The 21,345-nt window shown below is 39.5% G+C and overlaps 1 protein-coding gene across 4 annotated transcripts in view; it reads left to right on the forward strand.

Annotated features, from left to right (window-relative positions):
* The first annotated feature begins 1,984 nt into the window (after positions 1-1,984).
* Positions 1,985-21,345, forward strand: part of LOC121877872 (thiosulfate sulfurtransferase/rhodanese-like domain-containing protein 3) — a 37,583-nt gene continuing 18,222 nt past the window's right edge. Inside the window, exons 1-2 of one of the 4 annotated variants that reach the window (XM_042383801.1) lie at positions 1,985-2,140; positions 6,603-6,686. In XM_042383801.1, coding sequence (XP_042239735.1) covers positions 2,044-2,140; positions 6,603-6,686 — 181 coding nt within the window. In that variant the 5' untranslated portion in view covers positions 1,985-2,043. Of the gene's footprint in view, positions 2,141-6,602; positions 6,687-19,832; positions 20,347-21,345 lie in introns of those variants that run through there. The other 3 variants (XM_042383802.1, XM_042383800.1, XM_042383803.1) reach the window with 3 other exon arrangements.

Below are 21,345 nucleotides of genomic sequence, written 5' to 3' on the forward strand. Positions count from 1 at the left end.
AAAGGCCAAGTCGACGTCCTCAGGGAGACAGTATTTGCTCCTGTCCTGCGGCATGCACTGTGTGAGTGATGTATACACCATGCACTGTGTGAGTGATGTATACACCATGCACTGTGTGAGTGATGTGAGATGCATACGTCATGCACTGAGTAATGAGGATGCTTACGTCATGCACTGTGAGTGATGGTGAACATGTATATACGCTGTAAATTAAAAAAAAAATGTGAGTCATTCACTTTATTATTCAAAATAATAACTTTGTATATGTATTTGTTTTTCCTTGATGGATTGTATATAAACTACTGCAACTGCGAGAGAGATTTAGGAGTAATGATAAGTAGGAACCTTAAGCCAAGTAAACAATGTGTTTTTGTTCGTAACAAGGCTAATAAAGTACTTGGGTTCATACAAAGGAGTGTTAGTTACAAGACTAGCGAGGTCATCCTAAAACTGTATCTTGCGCTTGTGAGACCACACCTGGATTGCGCAGTTCAGTTCTGGTCACCGTATTACAGAATGGATATAGAATTCTTGGAAGAATTCAGAGGAGAATGACAAGACTAATCCCGGGCATTAAGAACCTTGAGTATAGAGACAGGTTAAAGCATCTTAATTTGCACTCCCTCGAGAGACGTAGAGTGAGGGGGCGACATGATAGAGCTGTATAAGTGGAAGGCAGGGCTAAACAAAGGGGACATTACAAAGGTACTCAAACTATCCAACCAGGAGCGAACTCGTAACAATGGTTTTGAATTAGACAAATTTAGATTTAGGCGTGAAGTAGGTAAACACTGGTTTGGAAACAGAGTAGTGGATTAATGGAACAAGTTACCAAATATCATCATTAACTCGAATACGCTGAATAGCTTCAAACAGGTTGGATGCTTATATGAGCAATAGGGGTTGGGTGTAAACGGGACTGCCCAGTATGGGCCAATAGGCCCGCTGCAGTTTCCTCCATTCTTATGTTCTTATGTACTGTAATAAGCCCCAACAAATTACAGTCACTATTACTTAGATATTCACCTGTAATATAGTGCTTTAAATATATGTAACAGGTTCAATAAAATAAAATAAAACATCCATTGTTTCTCTTAAGGAAAAGGTAATAAATATTGGTAGGTATGGCAATAATTGTCTGTTGAATGTTGAATATAAACAGAGTTGATATTGCATCTTCACAAGGAAAATATTCGTACCGGCCGTGGGAGTGGGTGGATAATCCTTAAATTAGAAAAAGTATAATAACCAGACGGAAAGACAGCTGCTACGATACATTGATGTTGGAAAGTGAAAGTATATGAATTATTGGAAGAGACAACTGTTTATAAATAGTTTCGTTCCAACAGGAGGTAGAGTATTCATTCAAAATACTTATTTACTCGACATGAAACAAATCACCATGCCACGATCTTACCATCAAAACTAAACTAAAAAATTCATGGCCTGTTGGAATAAATTGCCTGAGATAATAATAACTACAGTACAGATTTATTCACATTCACGACTAGACATGATAAAGTTGCGTCAGGTGGATCAAATAATTAGGTGAAAACTACAGAGATTCAGCCAAAATAAGTATTCCGCTGCGTGATAGAAATTAGACAGTTAATTACAAATGACAGAAACAAAATCTTAAGCCGATTTCACAACCTAATTGCAGTAGTAAGTAACAAGAAATATACATGTGCTGCATTAGACATAGACTAGTTAGTGTTAATATCCTTCCTGTAATATAATCGTTTTCTTTGATTCCCGGTTCTTGGAGAAGCAAAGGCGTAATAAAACAGAATATTTTACCAAATTAGCTGAAGACAACACAAATACTAAGAAATAATTATCCACATAAAGTAGAAATAAATCTGTTAAATTAAGTCAACTTCTATTAATTCCGAATTTTACTTTAATTCTTATAATATAGGATGAATGGAAGCCTGGGGGCGTGCAGCAACTGAGGCAGGGCAGCAGACCGGTGAGCCAGTCCCCGTGACGTCAGACATAAACAGACAGTGAGGCCAGCAGGAACACTACAGTTGTGTTGTAATGGCAGCTTCACGCCCGCTGGGCCGCGCCGCTTACAATTTTTCTAACATCATCAGGAGCAGTAGCCCCTTAACAGCAACAAATGGATCCACTTACGGTGAGTAGGTTATGTTAAAGACAGTAGAAAGATGTGTGGGTTACGTCTCCCGGGATGTGGATTTTTGTCACGTCAGTCACTGGTAAAACTACTGAGTGTCAGGAGTCTGTTGGTTTTACTGTCAATAACTACGTTAATTCACGACTTAATATTTATGAAAGGAAGTGTGTATACTTTGGTAAGTACCAGAAGTGTCCAGCAGCTGCAGTATTTATGTATTGTTATTTTCTCATGTTAAAACTTACAGGATGTGATGAATTTTGTTCAATGTCAAGTTCATAATTCACGCCGCCAGGTAAAGCATTTAAGGAGACTTCAGCAGGGGACGATATAGTTATTACCTTGTTTCGTGCAAAGTAAACCTGAAGTTACATAGCAGCGTTTTCTCTAATTGCACAAGAGATAATGAACTAGATTTAATGGACAGGGTTAATACCACTCTTGCCATATACTGTATATCGTTGGTGATATTTGAGCCTCCTGTTGTAAGCGGCTCTATCGTAAAGAATCAGTTACTATGGATTCTAATGGGGCCCCGGTGCTATTCATTTAGCATGTTGTCATGGTAGTTTGTCACCATATATGATTGAATTTAGTCATCTCTTTACGTTACGGGGAGTGTTAAACTGTTGTCAGATTATCGTATTGGTCATTAGTGGAAGTTTAAAGACATTCGTAATGTACAGAAAATTCTAATTAAAACGGCATTTTAATTTTTTGGTCATTTGACATCTGAGTTTATTGATGCCTGAATTAAAATATATACATAAATTTACATGACTACCAGCAGCAAATGTAGAATAACATGAGGATATCTAAACTGTTGAAACTTTCGGACTGTCAGTACAGTAGTAAAGTAGTTTACCAAGGTGGGGCAGGAGCCGCCAGGCCTACCAACTGATGCACAGAACTGATTATACTATATACTTCCGGTTGCTGTGAATTGATGTAATTCAGTTGTTAAATGTCCAATAGTGGGTAATTACGAAATAACGTTTGTGTCAGAGGTAAACGCGATGTTATAGATATTCAACTGAACTTAATTTGATTTTACCTGGTAGAATAAGTCTCGATTAAAAAAAAATACGAGAGTCGTGAGGATCAGGCAAAGTAGTCAATGAAACTTATTCTGAAAGCTGTATTTTGGCTGTGCTCAACCTACTATTTTTACATCTAACACACGTATTACATTCAGAGTGACTTCACATTGGAATAATATAGTGTTTTGTGAGTATTTGACCGGAGAACACTGAATTACTTGTTGACCATAATTTGCTTGTAATGTGAAGTTTGTGAGCATTTGTTTATGGGCAGTCACCACGTCGTAGGTGACTATAACCTAACAATATTAGGATACCAAATACAAGGCATCATTGTGCTTTCTTTTTTTACCAGCATTATACATAATTCACAGTTATGCTTGTTGGTGCAAAAGTCGATTCTTGCCGATTTCCATGATGTAGTATACTCTTATTATGCTTGTTATTGTAACTGAAGACTTTTGTGACTGTTGTAATCAATTCGGCAATTATGGGAGATCGTGTTTTTCTTCACGAATTTCAACAGCTGGTCAAGTTGTAGAATTATCGTAGTTTCATTTGTGACTGAATGTTGGTAAGGGTTAAATGTCTGCCCCTAATTTTGTAAGCATGATTAGTGGCATAAGTGTTCTTGTGCCATATAAAATTTTCCCTTTACTTTTATATAGGGAAAGGCTTATACTGTACTTAAGTTGCATTATAGTAATCTAAACACAGATAGGGAAGACTGTGTGAATCACAACAAAAGCAAATAAAAAGAATATTGGACATCGTGTACTGTAGTGGTATCGTAACCCTGTGTCATATAAAGTTCTTCACCGTAAAAATAACGAACAGGTTGTGTAATCACTGATCATATTTCATTATTTGTTGAAATATTTATTACTTGAAATACATTGAAGTTGGATCAGGTTTATTATGAATACTTTCAACTATCATTACTACACTATTAGAAATTCTGCCTGTAAGGTGAATGTATTAGTTGTAACATTCCTAGTATAACTTCACCTGAATATTATCACTTCAAAACTTTGACCGAGATTATATTTGTGCTTTAATGTTATATTTCACTTCGGAATAGTTATGGTCAGAAGACCTTATCTTGGCTCATTTAGAAGCCACAGTAATGCAGTCCGCCATTTTGTAGAAATTTTTGTTGCCTACTGCAGTGCCGTAGTTACTGCCTCGTCTCGAAACCATTTGAAACGCACCAAGACTCCACAGCAGTATAATTTTACGCGAAAATACATAACTTGACGGTATTTTACTTAGTGGGAGAACAGCGTGTTGACTAACGTGAGGCAGGAATCGATGCACAGAATCAATACCATGCAGCAGGTTGGCGCATTCTAGCCTCTTTGAATTAAAGTAGACAGGAGTAGTTTGCCCTTCACCTTTTAACACAGGAACAGTGGCATGGTAATTTTTTTACTAGTATTTTGATAGTTTTTGTGTTCGTTATGTTTGAGGCAGAAAGACTGAATGAATGGTAGATGAGTGTTGTTACTGGTGTATATTACCTTGAAGCTGTATATTTTCCCATGATAAGTCAGTAATCATTCTCCTGATTCATGCTGCATTAAGTTTAGCAGCTGGTGCAAGTTGTGTGGTGTAGTCCCGATATCCACCATCCTGGCTCCCTCTGGCCCTAGACTTAAAGCAGACTGGCCAGCCAAGTGCACGTTCCCAGACATGTGAGCTCAGTTGCATAACAGGCTCACACCTCCCTATAGGAGCAACCAAATGGTTGGTTGGAATAGTTGAAGAATGCTGTTGTTTTATTTGTATTGTTCTCTTCTATGGGTTTCTAAGTTGCGAAAATTCGTAGTTTGATATAGTCGATTCGTTGTCTGTTCATCAGTGTTCTTAATTTGCTTAATGGCCACCCAAACCAGTGGTGGTCGGGTGTCTGTGTAGGATATGCTGTAGGGTTTGGAGTTTACCGTTAATAAAAGTCGGATTACATTCTTTGGCTCCCCCACGAAAACAGTCATGAATGGTTAAGGTCGTGTTCTTGACCATTATTGTTTATAGTATTAGTATGGAGAATTCTAGCACCTTGAGCTGTTTTAAAAAATTCAGATAAACGGCTAGACAGTTACTGCTGGGTGCTTTCAGTGCCTGGTCAAGATCGGTCAAAGGTCGCTCTTAAAGGTCATTAGATCAGCTTTAAGTTGTTGCCTTCCATGGTGTTTGTGCTTGGGCTTCAGTATCAATGGTATACGGGCCCGAATTTACTTTCAAACACCATTCGAGTTTAATTTTAGCATTGAGTTGAAGTCATCATATCAGCAGATGAACTAAATATCAACAAATTCTAAAGTTTAAAATAGTTTTCGTGTTAGTGTGATGGAAATTGTGGTCGACTATCTTTACTTCAGATGTTTGTTTCCAAGCATCACGTGTTATCGTTTCTCTACAAGCGGCTGTCCACTCTTGTTAATGTTTTGGGTTAATGAACCGAAATTGTCAAGAGAATGTAGAGCAAGGTAACCGAGGACCGACTTGGCAGTGAACCGTGTTGTCCTCGAACATGAATAGAAGGCGCGCCAACCTATGGTTTGAGATAGTTGGGCGCATGACCTAATTTTCCAAGGGACATTCGTATGATGTAAGTATGGATGTATATTAAAAAGTAACTAAAAAAAATCCGTTTCTAATATAAAAGAATCTTTCTCTTGGCAACACCAGCGTTCGTTGTGAAGATTACCTTTGTTTTCAGTGTTCAGTGGACGAGCACAGTCTGCATCTGTGAAGAATGGCCAGAGATCTTGTAAAACAGTATTGTTGTCAGCAAGTGTTGGTGGGTAACCTATTGTTGTGATGGTGGGCGGTGAGGTGCTTGCCTTTACTATACGTGCATTTAAACAATACTGAATAAGCATTGAAAGCTATAGTGTTGCAACTGTCTTGCTGATGTACTGGAGGATTTGTGTTGCTGATACTGCTGGAATATTTTCATCATTGTTTTTTTCTGATCTTAACAATATTTTTGTTCTAACCCGAAATGACTGTCTCTAGTATCTAGAGGTCTTGGATATATTCTGTGCTACCTATAACATTGACTTTATATCTTTTAACATATCTGTATTGTGTGTAAATGTACGTTCGTTATCAACATTTATTTCTGTTTTCTTTCTTATATGTGTGCCGTAATATTATTATAATGAAAATGCCTTCGTGTCTTCGCTTGCTTCTCTGCGTGACTGCCTGGGACGTAAAATATGTCCACCAAGTCGTGTACTTAAAAAGGTTTTTCTGTGTATTTTCATCAACTGTCATTTGGTTTTTCAATATTTTTGTGGTTATTCAAGTGAGTTTAATTTAATAAAAACGTTTTGGCATGTAGCTAATATGTTCCTAAGGTGTGAAGGCAGTTTACTAACTGTTAAACCATCTTGATTTTCCTCCCAAACATGCAGCTCTGGGCAGGAGATTCGGGTATTTGGCCAAGACGCACTCGCTCCTGCACCATCATCTCCGCCTACTGCAGTTCCCTACAGGAGGTATTCGTCCTCTGAAAAGCATATTATTATTATTATTGCCAGTTAATAAGACCTTTTATTTTGCGCTATGCACATTATTGTTCTTTTTTGCCGCATCGCACAGTATTGCTTATTCTTTATTTTTTGCATTATTAGTACATTATTATCCATCAGAACGAGTTTGTTTTTATACTGCACTTCGAACTTTTTTGTACTGCTTTAATGCATTACTTATCGTTTTATAAAGCATCATACTTGTTTTTATGGTGGTTTACTTTTGTTTACTCCAGATTGTTTTTGTATTTAATTTCGTGTACCATGATGCTCTTATGAATTTTCAGATATATTTGGTTTTTAGTGCATACTGTTAGCAAGAATTTTTGTGATATAATGATGTAGGTATCGTGTTGTTTAATGCATACTGTAAATATATAACTTTGGCTTCTCCATACACGATGCAAATACCAAACTTCATCTTTTTATATAATTTAGTGTTGCAAGCATGTCATCTGTGTCATTCTTTGTGTCAGTATCTAGGGCCCAGCAGGACCCTCGGAGCACGTATGGGTAGTAGTGTTGTGACTGCCTTCTCTACATTGTGAATACGTATTCTACCAAAGTGAGATGATATTTCATAGTTTCGCTTATTAGCAAGGTGTCAGTGCATGCATGATTTCGCTCTGCAATCCTCGCACGGGTCTATGGCAGTTTATGTAGAAGATTAGAGCTTTTATTTAGGGGGATAAGTGGGGTCATTTGGCTCTTCTGTCCGGTGAAGACAGTGTTAAGCTGTGCATTGGGTGATTTAACTCAGTAAAGGTTTGTTTTTATTTTTTTTACGATTTGTTCTCAAGTATTGGAATGTTAGAATTTCACGAGCATTAGCATTTGATAATGAATGCATCATGCATAGAAAGGATATTCAGGTGTTATATAAAGCCAAGATTACATTAAATATTGATGTATATATATACCTCCAGCATAGGTTCATAATATAACAGACGAGGAACCCGGGAAGAGCTTTTTTTTATGTACGATATCGCGTGTTTAATGTTCTACACACTTCTGTTCCGCACCTCTGGCATGTCTTTAGTTGCTTAGTCTGTAGTGTCCCAGAACCCCACTGGTATTGTCGTGCTTAAGAATTAGTAGCGTAGACTTCTTGAATTGTGAATTGTATATTAGCCTACAAGATGTGTGTTGTAATATTTGTGACGTCTTAATGTCTTCGTTATTTTGGATTCGGTACTTTGTTTTTATTGATGTTTTTTTCGACTCTGTTCACCTTAACCAGTGAAGTTAAGGATTTGTTGAAGTAATACAGCATGGATTATAAATATTATACTGAATTATTTCATATTTGTATAACTGCCCTTTTGGCTGTTGTTTGTCACTTTATTTATAAAACCCAAGACCTTAATAAGACTTAGTACTATTCTATGCTATAATGCTAATACTTACCATCTTCTCGCCCTTCCTCTGTCCACCATCTTGCATTGCTTGTACCCTGTATAATGTCAACAGCGAGACAGTCAGGCAACAGAATGTGAACGAGTGTCGTGTCCACTTTACCGTCGACAGTGTAGGAAGAAAAAACGAGTGTCGGTTCGGTGGCTGTATGCTGGACTAATTCTCAACATTTAAATACTTTTCAATAATAGATGAGGAGAGAGTACTGGTGTATAAAAGATTGGATGGTGTATGGCTAACAGGAATGTATATCCAGTAAAGGAATTGAGGAACGTGTGGGTTCAGGAAGTGTGGGATAAACCTGGTAAGGTACTGGATTACATTAAATAATTTATCGGTGCATGTATTATGACATAAGATAAGGAGCAGTGATGGATGATAGCTTAAGAATCGGGAAACAAGGACTTGACTGTTAGTAAAAATTACACAAAAAGTTTACCCCTTTAACGGTACGTCGTCATCACTTGGTTTACCCATGCAGAGGGACAGTGTAAAAGTTATCGTACTGCAACACTATCCACCTGTGGGTTGCATGAACATTGATGCCTGTTGTTACTACTGTAGTTCTAGAGTCTTTATACAATCTGATCATGTTATCAGGTTCGCGTAGGTGAGTCAGGGAGCGTGTGGTGAAGGCTGGTTAGTGGTTTTCCGAGTGCGTCGTGTTGGCCTAGACTAGACGGCCTTGGTAAGTTGTAGGGAGGCCCTGCAAGCACTAGACTCCCAGGCCCAGCTGATGCAACCTAGCCAGAATTTCATTACGTTCTCCTTGGCTCCCCACACTTCTTCCTGCTTCTATTATCGGGTATGAATTTAAGATAGTCCTTGATGATTGGCTTGACAGTTTATTCTGAACTCTAGAATATGATAGGATCATTCATACGTGTAATTTGTCATAACAGGTTTATATATTGAAAATTAGTCCTGGTCTGTCCCATTATAGAATATTTTGGTTTCTTATTTAAAACGTCACTGATATGAAGCAATGTCGTTTAAATTATACATACATGCGTATTTTAAAACGAGTATCAGTTCATAATATGGTCAGGTTTCATGAGCTGGAAGTGGCTTTCTACAAGTGTTCACAGAAACAAGTTTTCGCTGTGTTATTTACGCCGGGTTTCAAGCCTTCAGGCAATGTTTAGACGTGTAACCACAGCCGGACGACCTGAGGAATCGCGGGAAATGTGACGTGCTTAGTGTTTTAAAGTAGTAAGCAGGACTGGAGAGATTGGGTATAATGTTTGTAACCAAATGAGAAATTCTACAGTGGTTTGTATTACATCGGTATAGTGTGTTGTGTTGGCCATATTATGACAGCTCACCGTCAATATTAGGAAAATGAATTTGAAGGTTATATTAATGAAAACAGTAATAGTATATATATAAAAAGAGATGTGTGGTTTATAATAGTGCAATGTTTGTTCCTTGAAGTCTTAGTAAAGTCTTATCTCAGGATATTAAGATTAGTGATACTTGTATTTCTTGTTATTGATGTTTACAGATAGGAAAAGCCTATGATTATATTCAGTGTTTGTCTCATTTACATAGTCAGATCGCAGGACGACTATTAATTTTATAAAACTTTAAGTTGTGCATGACATTTCAGGTACACAAGTGTGTGTGTGTGTGTGTGCCCAGTCTATCGCTGGGGTGAGGTGGTACGCTATCAAAGCGGCCAAGGCCTCTGTTTGGGGGCAGGTATGAGTGGTGTGTGTGTGTGTTTACCTCACACACACGTCTAGGTTATAAGGGTCTAGGAGTATTGTTCAGGTGTGAACACCTAGTGACAGCACTAGGATCCCGCTTCCTCTATCAAGGAATAAACAATTGAAATTGAATTGGAGTATTGTTTAAACTATTATTTAATTCAAACGATACAACAACTTTTAATTAACGCTTTTGAATGAATTGACTCGTACTTGATCGGTACAAAAATTGATTACCTAGCTCGTCGCTTTTGATGTTTTAATCAAGTAAGCACTAAAATTATTATACGTAAGATTATGACTCGGCGGGCTTGAGGTATGAGAGTATACAAGGAAGTTCTTTGTGTGGGCTGTGATGACGTGGCGGGATGGTAGCTTAGCGAGGGTTTTCAAGGGTAATGTAATATTCACGGAGTAGCCAGTCTCGGGGGCGTGGATTCCTTTTGTACATTACTTGTATCTCGGTTTGTTCATATAGTTTATATCCTTGTCTGTCAACTTAGTAACCTATAGTTGAGATTTGATGTAAAACCAATATTTCTTCAGATTACTCGGCTGTTCAGTAATCATTCAGATTCCTCAGGCACCGGGTTACCTTACGTCCACTTACGGTGTTAATTTGTTTCTGGATTTAAGTCATACGTATATGCTTTATTAGAGATTTAAGACGTAAAAGGAGAGATTCCTAAGCATGGTAATCCTTTGTTATGGTTAGAACGGCGGCCATGTCGGCAAATGGCGTCGTGTACAGTGCCGCAGTTATGTAAGTTTACTACCCCCTGTTTACTTCCCTTGGTCGTGGACATTTGTAATGGTTCTCTCCTTGGACAGATATTAAGTGTTTATTTGTATCATTTGTTTAGCCTCTTTTTTGCTAGGGTTGTAAAGTCTCATTGGGGGGGGGGGGGGATAATAATAAAGAACCATAAAGAAAAAGAAATAAAAAAAGATCAATAGTGAGAAACAATATGTATGTTGTGTTGTCAATAGTAAGAGAAACAATTGAGACCCTGCAATTGTGTGTAAATGAGGCAGAAAGTCGGATCATCAACCTGGGACTCGGTCACACTTTTTGTGATGCCACACGGCAGCAGGGTCTACCATTAGACCCTCCCTTTGTGGTAGCTGCCTACTAATGTTAACATAAGAATGGAGGAAACTGCAGCGGGCCTATTGACCCATACTGGGCAGTCCCGTTTATACCCAACCCCTATTGCTCATATAAGCAACCAACCTGTTTGAAGCTATTCAGCGTATTCGAGTTAATGATGATATTTGGTAACTTGTTCCATTCATCCACTACTGTCTCCAAACCAGTGTTTACCTATTTCACGCCTAAATCTAAATTTGTCTAATTTAAAACCATTGTTACGGGTTCGCTCCTGTTTGGATAGTTTGAGAACCTTTGTAATGTCCCCTTTGTTTAGCCCTGACTTCCATTTATACACCAATATCAGGTCGCCCCTCACTCTACGTCTCTCTAGGGAGTGCAAATTAAGATGCTTTAACCTGATTCTGTATTCAATGTTCCTAATGCCCGGGATTAGTCTTGTCATTCTCCTCTGGATTCTTTTCAATGATTCTACAATAAATCCATTCTGTAATACGGTGACCAGAACTGAACTGCGTAATCCAGGTTTTCGCCTCCCCTGCCACCTTCAGTTCATAGTTCCTCTTGGCTTTTCTTATCTCGGTCCTAACCCTACTGGCCAATACCTTATAATACTCACTGTAATCATTCTTTATTCTTGCACCTGGAATGATTTTTTAGTGTTCTTGAATTGTAGACAATATTGAACGCTGTCATTCTCCCAGATTATAGAACTATTCCTTAACTCGACCTAACTCGATTGGGTATCAGGACTGCAAAGATATTAGATTATGGTGGGTGTTTACTCCACCTTACCTGTCACGTAGAAAAATCTTCGCCAATGAGAAATTGTTGAGTTACTTGTAGGATATTCTCCGTGCTTCCTACCTTCCCATATCATCTCTCGATCCCAACTCCAGAGGACACGGCAGCTGTCACGTGCAGTGCAGCCTTTGGTGGTGGCGAGTGTGCGTCCTGGTAAGGTATCGATTAGGGCAGACTGGGGGATGGGTCAGGACCATTTTCTTTGGTTCCAGGATGGAGTTTGAGAAAATGGTGAGATTGTTGAAAGCCTTTGTATTATTTTTTATCGCTTACGTTTCCTGAATATTTGTGGTTTTGTGTATATACTGTACTTGGCAGTGACCAAATGTGTTATGTTGACACCAGTCTCGGAATTCATTTTTGTTGAGCATATATTATCTTTTTGATACAGTAATTATAATCCAGATTCTTCATACTAGAACCTTTGCTTATCTTTAGTCGTGTCCTGAGACCTTGTTCACTTCCTAACTTACATCATCACGATGACGCCCGAACGAACAATTCAAGTGGATTTCCCTTATCAACAGCAGTAAGCCTCAGGTGTCTTGTGAACTTGGGCAATCCGTAGGTATTTCAACTGTTCATTTGAAAGACTTCAGCACTATCAACCTTAGGTAAAGTGCTGGTAAGGGTCAGTTCTTTACCAGGTGACGACAGTGGTATATCTTACTTGTTTATTTGCATAATTGGAGTTTGGTTTTGATATGTAGTGTAAGGGATTATAATACATGTTTCTTGTGTGAAGTAAGACTGTTACAACCCATGACGTTTATAAATTGAGTTTTGTATTTCCCTCGGGGCTTTGATGAATGCTCCTGTTCTCCCAAGCAGGTGTGCTAAATGATCTCTCCCACATGATGTTGTTGGGTTGGCAAGGATGTTAAATATGGTTTCAGTGTAGTAATCATAGTGTCATATACAGTATACCCAGATGTTGATGTACTAAGTGGACAGAGGGTCGTTATTAAGTTAGGGTGGTGGTGTTGGCGAGTTAGACACGCTGCCGTATACTCATTCCCGCGTACGTCAACTGTTTTCGAGTGCTTTTGTCAGGGCATGGAGTGTACAGCCCATTAGCCGCAAAATATATTTGTTAAATACTCTTGCTGACTAAAAATTCGGTGAGCTGTATAATTGAAGTTTATAAATAATATTAGGCTAGGCTGTCGATGAGTTATTTTTACACAAGTGTTTTGTGAGAATATAATGGTTCCTGAAAATTGACTTTATTGACTACTGACTTGGGATTAGATTATTTTTGGCAGTTAGGTTGTTATTATTATTATTATTATTATTATTATTATTATTATTATTATTAGTAGTAGTAGTAGTAGTAGTAGTAGTAGTAGTAGTGGTGGTGGTGGTAGTAAGTTACCCCCTACTTGGATATGAGAATGCCTAGTACTCACAAGCTACAAAACAAAGGTGACGGCAGACATGATCTCGAAATTCTACTCAAGTGCCTTCACTATTTACCTTCTCTGGCGCCAGGAGTCTTGTAGAATCCAGATTGAAGGCGGTAGACTTCTATTTTGTTACATAAATAAAAAAAAACTTGTAACAGGACGCCAGGGGTCAGGACTTGGGGAGGGGGGGGGGGTCAGTCACTGTGAAAGTTATTGGCTCTTGACGCTGTACAGTAGTTGCGCCTTGGTTGTGAAATTCTGCATTTTATTATCACTGAAGACCCAAGACTTCATTTAATAGTTTGAAACATAAGAATCAAAGGCACAATACTTTCAGTTTCTTATTTTTTTAGTAATCATGTATTTAAATAGTATAAGCTTGCAGTGCTGTAAAGTATAACAAATTACTATCCTCAACATTATCAGTAATAATAATGATCATAATGCAGTATTAATAATAATGACTCGTGAATGTTTATATACAAAACAGTTGTCCGACCTTGGATCAAGTTAGGTTCTAGTGTGTGACTGTGAGACTGGAAAGTTTAAAGATGATACTTGTACTGAAATATGATAATGAGGGCATTGTTATTATTACGTGTTGAGGCGGGTTGGTGAGCTAGTACGTGAGTCATCGGGGCACGGGAGGAGTGTCTTGTTTATACCAGATACTCTTCCCTCACCAGTCCTACCTTGTGTAATAAAAACCGGATTATAGAAAATACAAACAATCCGACTCCACGAAATGCCTTCACCATATCACAGTGGACTAAGCTAATGTGACTGGTGGAAGGAAGGAAGGAGGGTGTGGCTGAAGAAGTGAGGGAGGGAAAGTGACCACATGTACAAGTTACTGTTTAATAATATTTTCCCGTGGTGCTCTTTCCCTCCGCCTTGAACACACTGTCCCACGTGGGGCCGGACAAAAGCCCCCTAGGACAGAAGCCCCCTGTTTTTATGTTAAAGAGAGGATCATTAGAAATATTTAAAATATATAGATTTAAATATGAAATTATTGCAATTTAAATAATTAGAATATTATGGCTTTCAATTTTGATATAGAACATTATTAAATAAATGGAAAAGAAAAAGTCGACATTTTACTTTTTTTTTTATTGGGCACTCCCCTACAACCTTGTGTAAGGTGAAGCGCAGAAGCGTTTACAGCGCCCAACAGGGAAGCATGCTAAGTTCATGCTTGCCTTTGTCTCATGAGTTAAGGGCGTAGAAGCCTGTAGAGTCAGTGGTTTATGTCAAGTTATTGGAAGCTCCAACAACTTTCCTGAATACGAATTCGCAACTTTCGACTTACAACAGGTACCTACTGTACTGCTAGGTGAACAGGGACTAATGGGGCTAGGAAGGGTGGCCAAACAGCTTCCACCGGCCCGGGAATCGAACCTGTGACATCTCTGCTTGCGAAGCGAGAACGGTACCGCTTCTACCACCGACGTTCATACAGATTGCCCCGGAGGGGGCTAGTTTATTGGGCACCCCCTTACACCCTGTGCAAGGTGAAGCACAGAAGCGTTTACAGCACCCAACAGGGAAACACGCGGAGCCGACCTTCATGTTCATTCTGTATTTACTGAGGTGACCCGAGGGCCCAGTGAGGTCACTGAATGTCAGGGGAGTAATTACCCCAGTAGACAAAACATACGTTATTGCAGATTTAATAAACATTCGTTGTATACTTCTTTATAACTATAACAATTTCCGAAGGTTAGGTTAGGTTAGAGAAGTGTTCATAAACTGAAAAAAAAAAATATAATTATTTTTTTTATTTCTCCTGGGGGACTTTTATCCTACACTCGTCCCACGTAGCGCACACCACATTCGTAGATAGCAACATATTTATGAATAGTTTAGAAAGGAATGTACAGATAATGAATCGGTAGCCACGAAGACCTTCCCCACCCACGGCACTGTAAGATATCAGGCAAATCTTTACAAGGTCATTCTCTCTCTCTCTCTCTCTCTCTCTCTCTCTTTGACTTCGGTTGTTAATGAGTAATAGTGATCACGTGAAGAATAGGCACCCCAGCATATTTATCCTGATAACACGAGCACTAACATAAATTAACCCCATGTAGCGTTAGTGTGTTTAATAATCAGGTGAAATAAACGGGTGCCTAATGTTCATGTGGGGGTAAGACAGTGAAGGGGATTGTTTGGAGGAGTGTGAAGGTCAGCTGGGGGGTGAACGTACCATAATGTGAATAGAAGGGAGGGATAAAAGGTGAAGTATTGGAGTATTAGACTAGAGCGTTAGTAGGAAGTATGAGAGAAGTTGCCATAATTCCTGATTAATGGAATGAACAGACAAAGATGTTTCATGCGGTGTGGAACTATTGATGACAAGTTTGTAATCAAGAATATGTTAGTATAGAAACTTGTAAATATATGAGTGAATAAAGTACATTAAATAGAACATAAGGGCAAGTTGGCATCTCGTATTTATGTAACTCACCACCGTGCTGTACAATAAGTAAATTCTGTGGGTGTCCGGCACTGCCAGACGTATGAGGAAAATTCTTTATTTCTCGATACCAGATATAACTTTTTTCATATTAAACTAAGTCTTTTTTTATTAATTAGGAACGTTTGTCTAATAAATATCGGTAGTTTAATGTTGATCTCAATTCAAAGCCCGCTTCATTTTTTTTCTTGTGTCGACTCCATTTCAGTCGCTTAGCAACAGTGGCGCCCGTATAATTCCAGTCTAGAGGAGTGTTGGCTCAAGTCAAGGTCGTTTGTAAGGTGCTGACGTCTACAGTAATACCCGTGTAGTCATGTTGAGATAAAAACCTAACATTACATTTTTAACCCACAGTACTTAGGCAGCTGTGACCGGGGGGGGGGCGGGGTGGGGGAGGGGTGAGTCGTTCGACACTAGAGTGGTAGACGACTCAAATTGTGAGTCAAGATTGTTATATGACTCGGTATATAAACATTGAAGACTATCTGTTGGATCACCTGAAGAATCTCCACCCCAGCTTATTTTACCTAAACATTAACCACCCTTAACACTATTTGGCGGGGATGAGGTAAAATAAGTTTTGCGTTAGGGTGGTTAATCTTTAGGTGAAATAAGCTGGGGTGGAGATTCTTCAGGTGATCCCGAGTAGGGTATAATTAAAACTGAAATTGTTGTTTATCGAATGTTTGAGTGAATGAAGTGTTTGTGAAGGAGTGGTTTGGTAGGCAACCTCATGTGTGCACCACAATGTGACTTACACAACTTTAATAATGGAGAGTGGGTCTTTTGGGCGTGCCTGATGGAGTGCTGGAGAAAAATAACTTATTTGAGTATTGATCACCGAATACTTAGTTATATTTTGTATTGATTTTTTTGTGGGTGTAATTTTTAAGTGTTTTTCGCTATAGTTGTCAGTAAAGGGAACACACACATCACGTAGGTATTTGTAGCACTGGTTAGAGACTTGTTACTTTTGGCTCACGTGAGGGACGAGAGACATTTTTTTTAGAGAAATGGGGGATGAAAGAATATTAGAGGTGGGGTAAGAAAGTTATAAATCGGAAATTGAAGAAATTAAGGAGGTAAGAGGGCGGGCTGACCGCCTAGCTAAGCTAATAGTGTGTTAGGGTTGTGTCATGGGTTAGTTATTGTCTGTCGGTACAGGCACTAGACATCCTACCCTGTCCCATATATGGGTGTTTTAAGGGCCTTATTTCATATTCCGCCGACCCTACTGGCGGATGCTGGTCTAGGGAGGTTGTCTGGCCGTATAGATCGGGGGTGGTAATGGACCTTTTGAGATTTGGTGACTTTTTGGGAACCATGTATGGTTGTCGGTATCTGGTGGGAGTCTTTGAAGGAGTTCTTGCTCTGATCGTTCTATCTTTTGCCAGATTCTGCTGGCCAGGGTGTGCAGCTGCTGGTTGATGGGTTTCATTCTCAGGTCTCTATGTATCTCGGCTGTGGTTCTGGTGAGGGGGTATCTTTCACCTGTGACGAATCTTAGGGCTTCATTTTGGACCACCTGTAATTTTAATATTTGATTGGTGCTCATAGTATGAAGAGGTATTGCTGGGTAAGTTAATATTGGTGTAATAAATGATGTCACCAGGCGGAGTTTTATTTTCTCATGAAGCGCTACTGGCCTACACGGAAGTATGAGGGACCGTTTTCTTTACGCTGCTGTGGGGTTTTGGTGGGGACAAGGGGGTACTTTTAGCTTCTCTCGGGGCCTTTGTTGTTGGATACCGTACGCGATTTGCTTGGTTGGGACGCCATTGTGTGTGTGTGTGTGTGTGTGTGTGTGTAGTGGCGTGTGTTTATGTGCAGTTCTTAAGTTTTTCAATATTCTATTAATTAACTTAATATAAAAGCAAAACTAAAATATAGCTGTCAGTTAAATCGCATTTTTATTCTTTACAGAAATATACCTTTGGTTTTGACATTAATTGACACGACCCACGCATTACTGCCTTTATACAGCATCGTCAGCCATGTTAGGAATTTGTTTGTTTTTTATTCAGGCAGTTTGTAGTGTCACTGACCAGGCGTCTGCACAAGGGATCGCGTTCACTGTCATTTTTCCTCATTACATCACGGTCAACCTTGGTGACTTGTGTAACTTTCCCATATGGTAGTTTATTATTATTATTTTAGAATTTGTTAGCCTTCGATGTACAGTATCTATTTTAATAATTTTTTGTCATGTTGATGGTGGTTCAGTCTCGAAGGCCCTCCCAGATCTCATTCTCAGCGTATATAGGACACTGGAATGTATTGATGATAAAATACATAATTTTGTATCCTTGATGTATCCAACTTTATAACACGTATCTGTACCTTATGGATGCATTTCGTGTTTGTTTACCAAATTCTACTTAAAAATTTTCCTTATATCTAGCCATTGACTTTGATTGAAATGTCGTATATAAGGCGTTTATTGTAAGGCATTGTAGATGCACGGAATAGCTAACGCGTTAGCTATTCTGTCTGCGCAGACGCTTCTGCGGAGTACTGCGCATGACACCTTGAGAGGGAAAAAGGCTAACACCTCGATCAGGTGTTAGCGTTTGCAGCGCCCGAATAGCTAACAACCAATGAGCGAGTTTCTCCCACGTACACTGTGTAAATATGTGGATCATGGCCGCTTATAGAGAATATTTTGATTAATATTGAAGTTGTGGGCATTTAAGGCACCAAAAAACTGATATAATTCGCCGTTGGTGACTGGTGTAACTATTGATAATTACTCAAATATGATTGAAACTTTAATATTTCTACTCATAAGATACTTTAAGTGAAGGTAAACAAGTTGATTACAGTTCTGTCAGGGCAAAAAATGAAGTAAACTAACCTGAAATTCGTCGTATTTCGTGTATAAATATGCGAACACAGCTGCAAGAGACGTATGGTCTTTGGATAGTGTTGTTTCAAGCTCCCACCCCGGGGTCCGGACCACCCACCTTTACAACTGCCCAATTTTTTGTGTTAATCTTATTTATTGTTGACTGATTGACTTTTTTCTTTTTTTGTCTTTCTTTCCATAACTTTATATATATTTGCTTCACTTTCTTTCGGTATTGTGTTCAAATAAGTTCTCCTAATTTTATTGTTTTTCTGAAGACTGTGTTGTACAAGTTATTTCCAAGATGCAGTATAATGTCGTATTTTTTAAAGACAATCCGGGAAAGCTATCGCGTTAGCCATTTCGTGTATCTAAAACGCCTTACAAAAAAGCCTATATTTTAATTTCTTGGGGGAGTAACTATTGACTAATCCATCCCAGATTATTTCACCTAAGATTAACCAACCAAATTTAACCTAACCAGATCGACCTGTTAGTGTTTGGGAGGTTAATATTGTTAGGTGAAATAAGCTGGGGTGAGTTTGTTGAGGTGATCGGCAGTCTGCTCTGTGTTCACAATAGTACAGTGCGTTGGTTGTGATAATGTTCTAGTGATATTTTTACTCTTATTATTTTGAGGTGTTTATATTTTAATGATTATTAATTACTGTGTTGAGGAAAAACTGATTCGTTGAGGGAGTCTTTGATGTTATCATGACAGTACTAAGGCTGCAGCAGATAACATAGGTAGACCAGTTCTAACCGAATCATAAGTCCTTGGTCTGCTTATCATGTCACGTCTACTGCCTCTATCTCGAATATTCTCACATTATCCCCCTTTCTCCCCCTTCCTCTCCATTTTACTCTCACCAATCGATATACTATGTGGCGGTTACGTAAGGCCTACGGCGGTGGGGTAGCGGTGGGGTGGTTGGCAACACGGTGGTGGTTTTAGGTTGGGATGTGTCGTGTTTTGGGGATTGTTGTGTACATAAATGTGTATATAGAGTGAGGTTGATGTGTATAGTGTACTAAAAGGAGATGGGGGAGGGAGCGTAGTAGTGAGGGAGGGGGCGCCGGCGCGTTGGGGGCCAGGCAGCGGTCACATGTTCCCTCACTGGGAGAGTGGAACACACACAAACACAGTATTATACAACATATCCTCCGCTGCCTGACGGGCCCTTGTGTCTTTTGAATGAGTGTTGTTAAATTCAGGCATTTGTGATGATGCATACAAGGACTTCGTTGTAAATAGTTTTTGTGAAAGAGAGTTTCAGCGGAGTTGCCAACTCGTGGAGATAACGCGCCCTCCCCCACGCGGGGACGAGGGGATATAACGGCTGCCCGGGGCATTGGAGCAGGTTAGAGTAAACCACGCGTCGCTGGGAGAGGTAGTTGAAGAAAGACCGGGGCTTCGGCCTTCTCGTATCCCCATCACACAACACCACCAGCAGTAGCAGCAGTACTCACCGCTCGCTACCTAAAATTATCTTCACTTTAACAAGAACCGGTGCTGGGAAGACCCTGCTGAAGTAACACAACATTCCGAACACTCACGGTGGTGCTCTCAAGAACACACCTGAGCACAAATAGTTTAGTGTGACGTCACCTCATCGAGCACAAGCAACATGGAGGTCCTCGCCAAGTCACTGTCCACGGTGCCTCGCATCCTGTCCCTATGTAAGATATGTTCTTCCCATGGGCACGCCCAGCCCACAGTTGCCCACCAGATACACCTAGAGCGGCCCCTCAGTTACCCACATCTTCCCCCGCCCGCCCCTGTCCACGGACTAACACAACAGTACGCTAACGCCACCACACCATCTGGTAAAACTTCTACTAACGTTACCCCTGCAGGTAATCCCTTCTAGTTAGATAAAACCTTTGTTCTTCACCAAGTGAATTATTGCTGCCTCATAGTTTACGCTTGCACAGTGCCTCTCTAGTGTTTGTTGTTACACGAGGTAGTTATTGGGACTTTGTGGTCAGAACCAAGGTCTATTTAGAAGAGACCTTGGTCACAGAGTCGGCGGTCTCCGAACTTCTCACTGTTGACACGCTTAAAGTACTCGCACTGATTTATAAACAAATAAGTGTGCGCATGTTAAGGTATATATAATTGTATTTTTAGTTTTTAATTTGCTTGGAATTATTACTTTCACTAAGTTCGTATGATTGTGCTTCAAATTGTACCAAATGTCTCGGACTTCATAAAAAGGCACCAGACGTCTTGTAGTGAAAAACTGTGTACAATATTATGATCGCTATTTGCCTGAAAACGCTACAGTAATATTTTCATCATAGTATATGGGGAGGCATGCGGCGCTGAGGCAAATCTCTCTAGTCTACTGGCCTGGTGCTCAGAGCTAGTTCATCAGATATACATCGTGGTAATTCAAAAATAAATTCTAAAAGTAATGGTTTTATTTTTAGAGGATTCAAATTAGTTATACATTACAGTACTATGATTATTGGAATTTATTTAATTTGAGAAAACAATTGCATCGTTATTTTACTGGAAAACATGAAGTATATACGTACATTTCTTTGCTCTCCTCTTCCTAATCATAATCTTTGTAGGTAAAGCCACATTAGCCGCTGGATGATTGGTAGTGTAGTTATGAAGCACCCATCCCTCCCCACCAGCCCTCACCTCAACCCACACACCAACCCCCTAATCATTACTAGTCCTTCCATCCTCTCTCTCTCTCCAACATTCATCCCCTACCAGGCATACCGTACACTGAAACCTCCATATAACGGACTTCTCTCTCTCTCTCCATATAATCCGTTAGATGGAAGTTTCATGTCCAACGGATCTTCCTGCCCAGTATATGGGCCAATAGGCCTGCTGCA

The sequence above is a fragment of the Homarus americanus genome, unplaced genomic scaffold (assembly GCF_018991925.1).
Source record: "Homarus americanus isolate GMGI-L3 unplaced genomic scaffold, GMGI_Hamer_2.0 scaffold24523, whole genome shotgun sequence".
NCBI lineage: Eukaryota > Metazoa > Arthropoda > Malacostraca > Decapoda > Nephropidae > Homarus > Homarus americanus.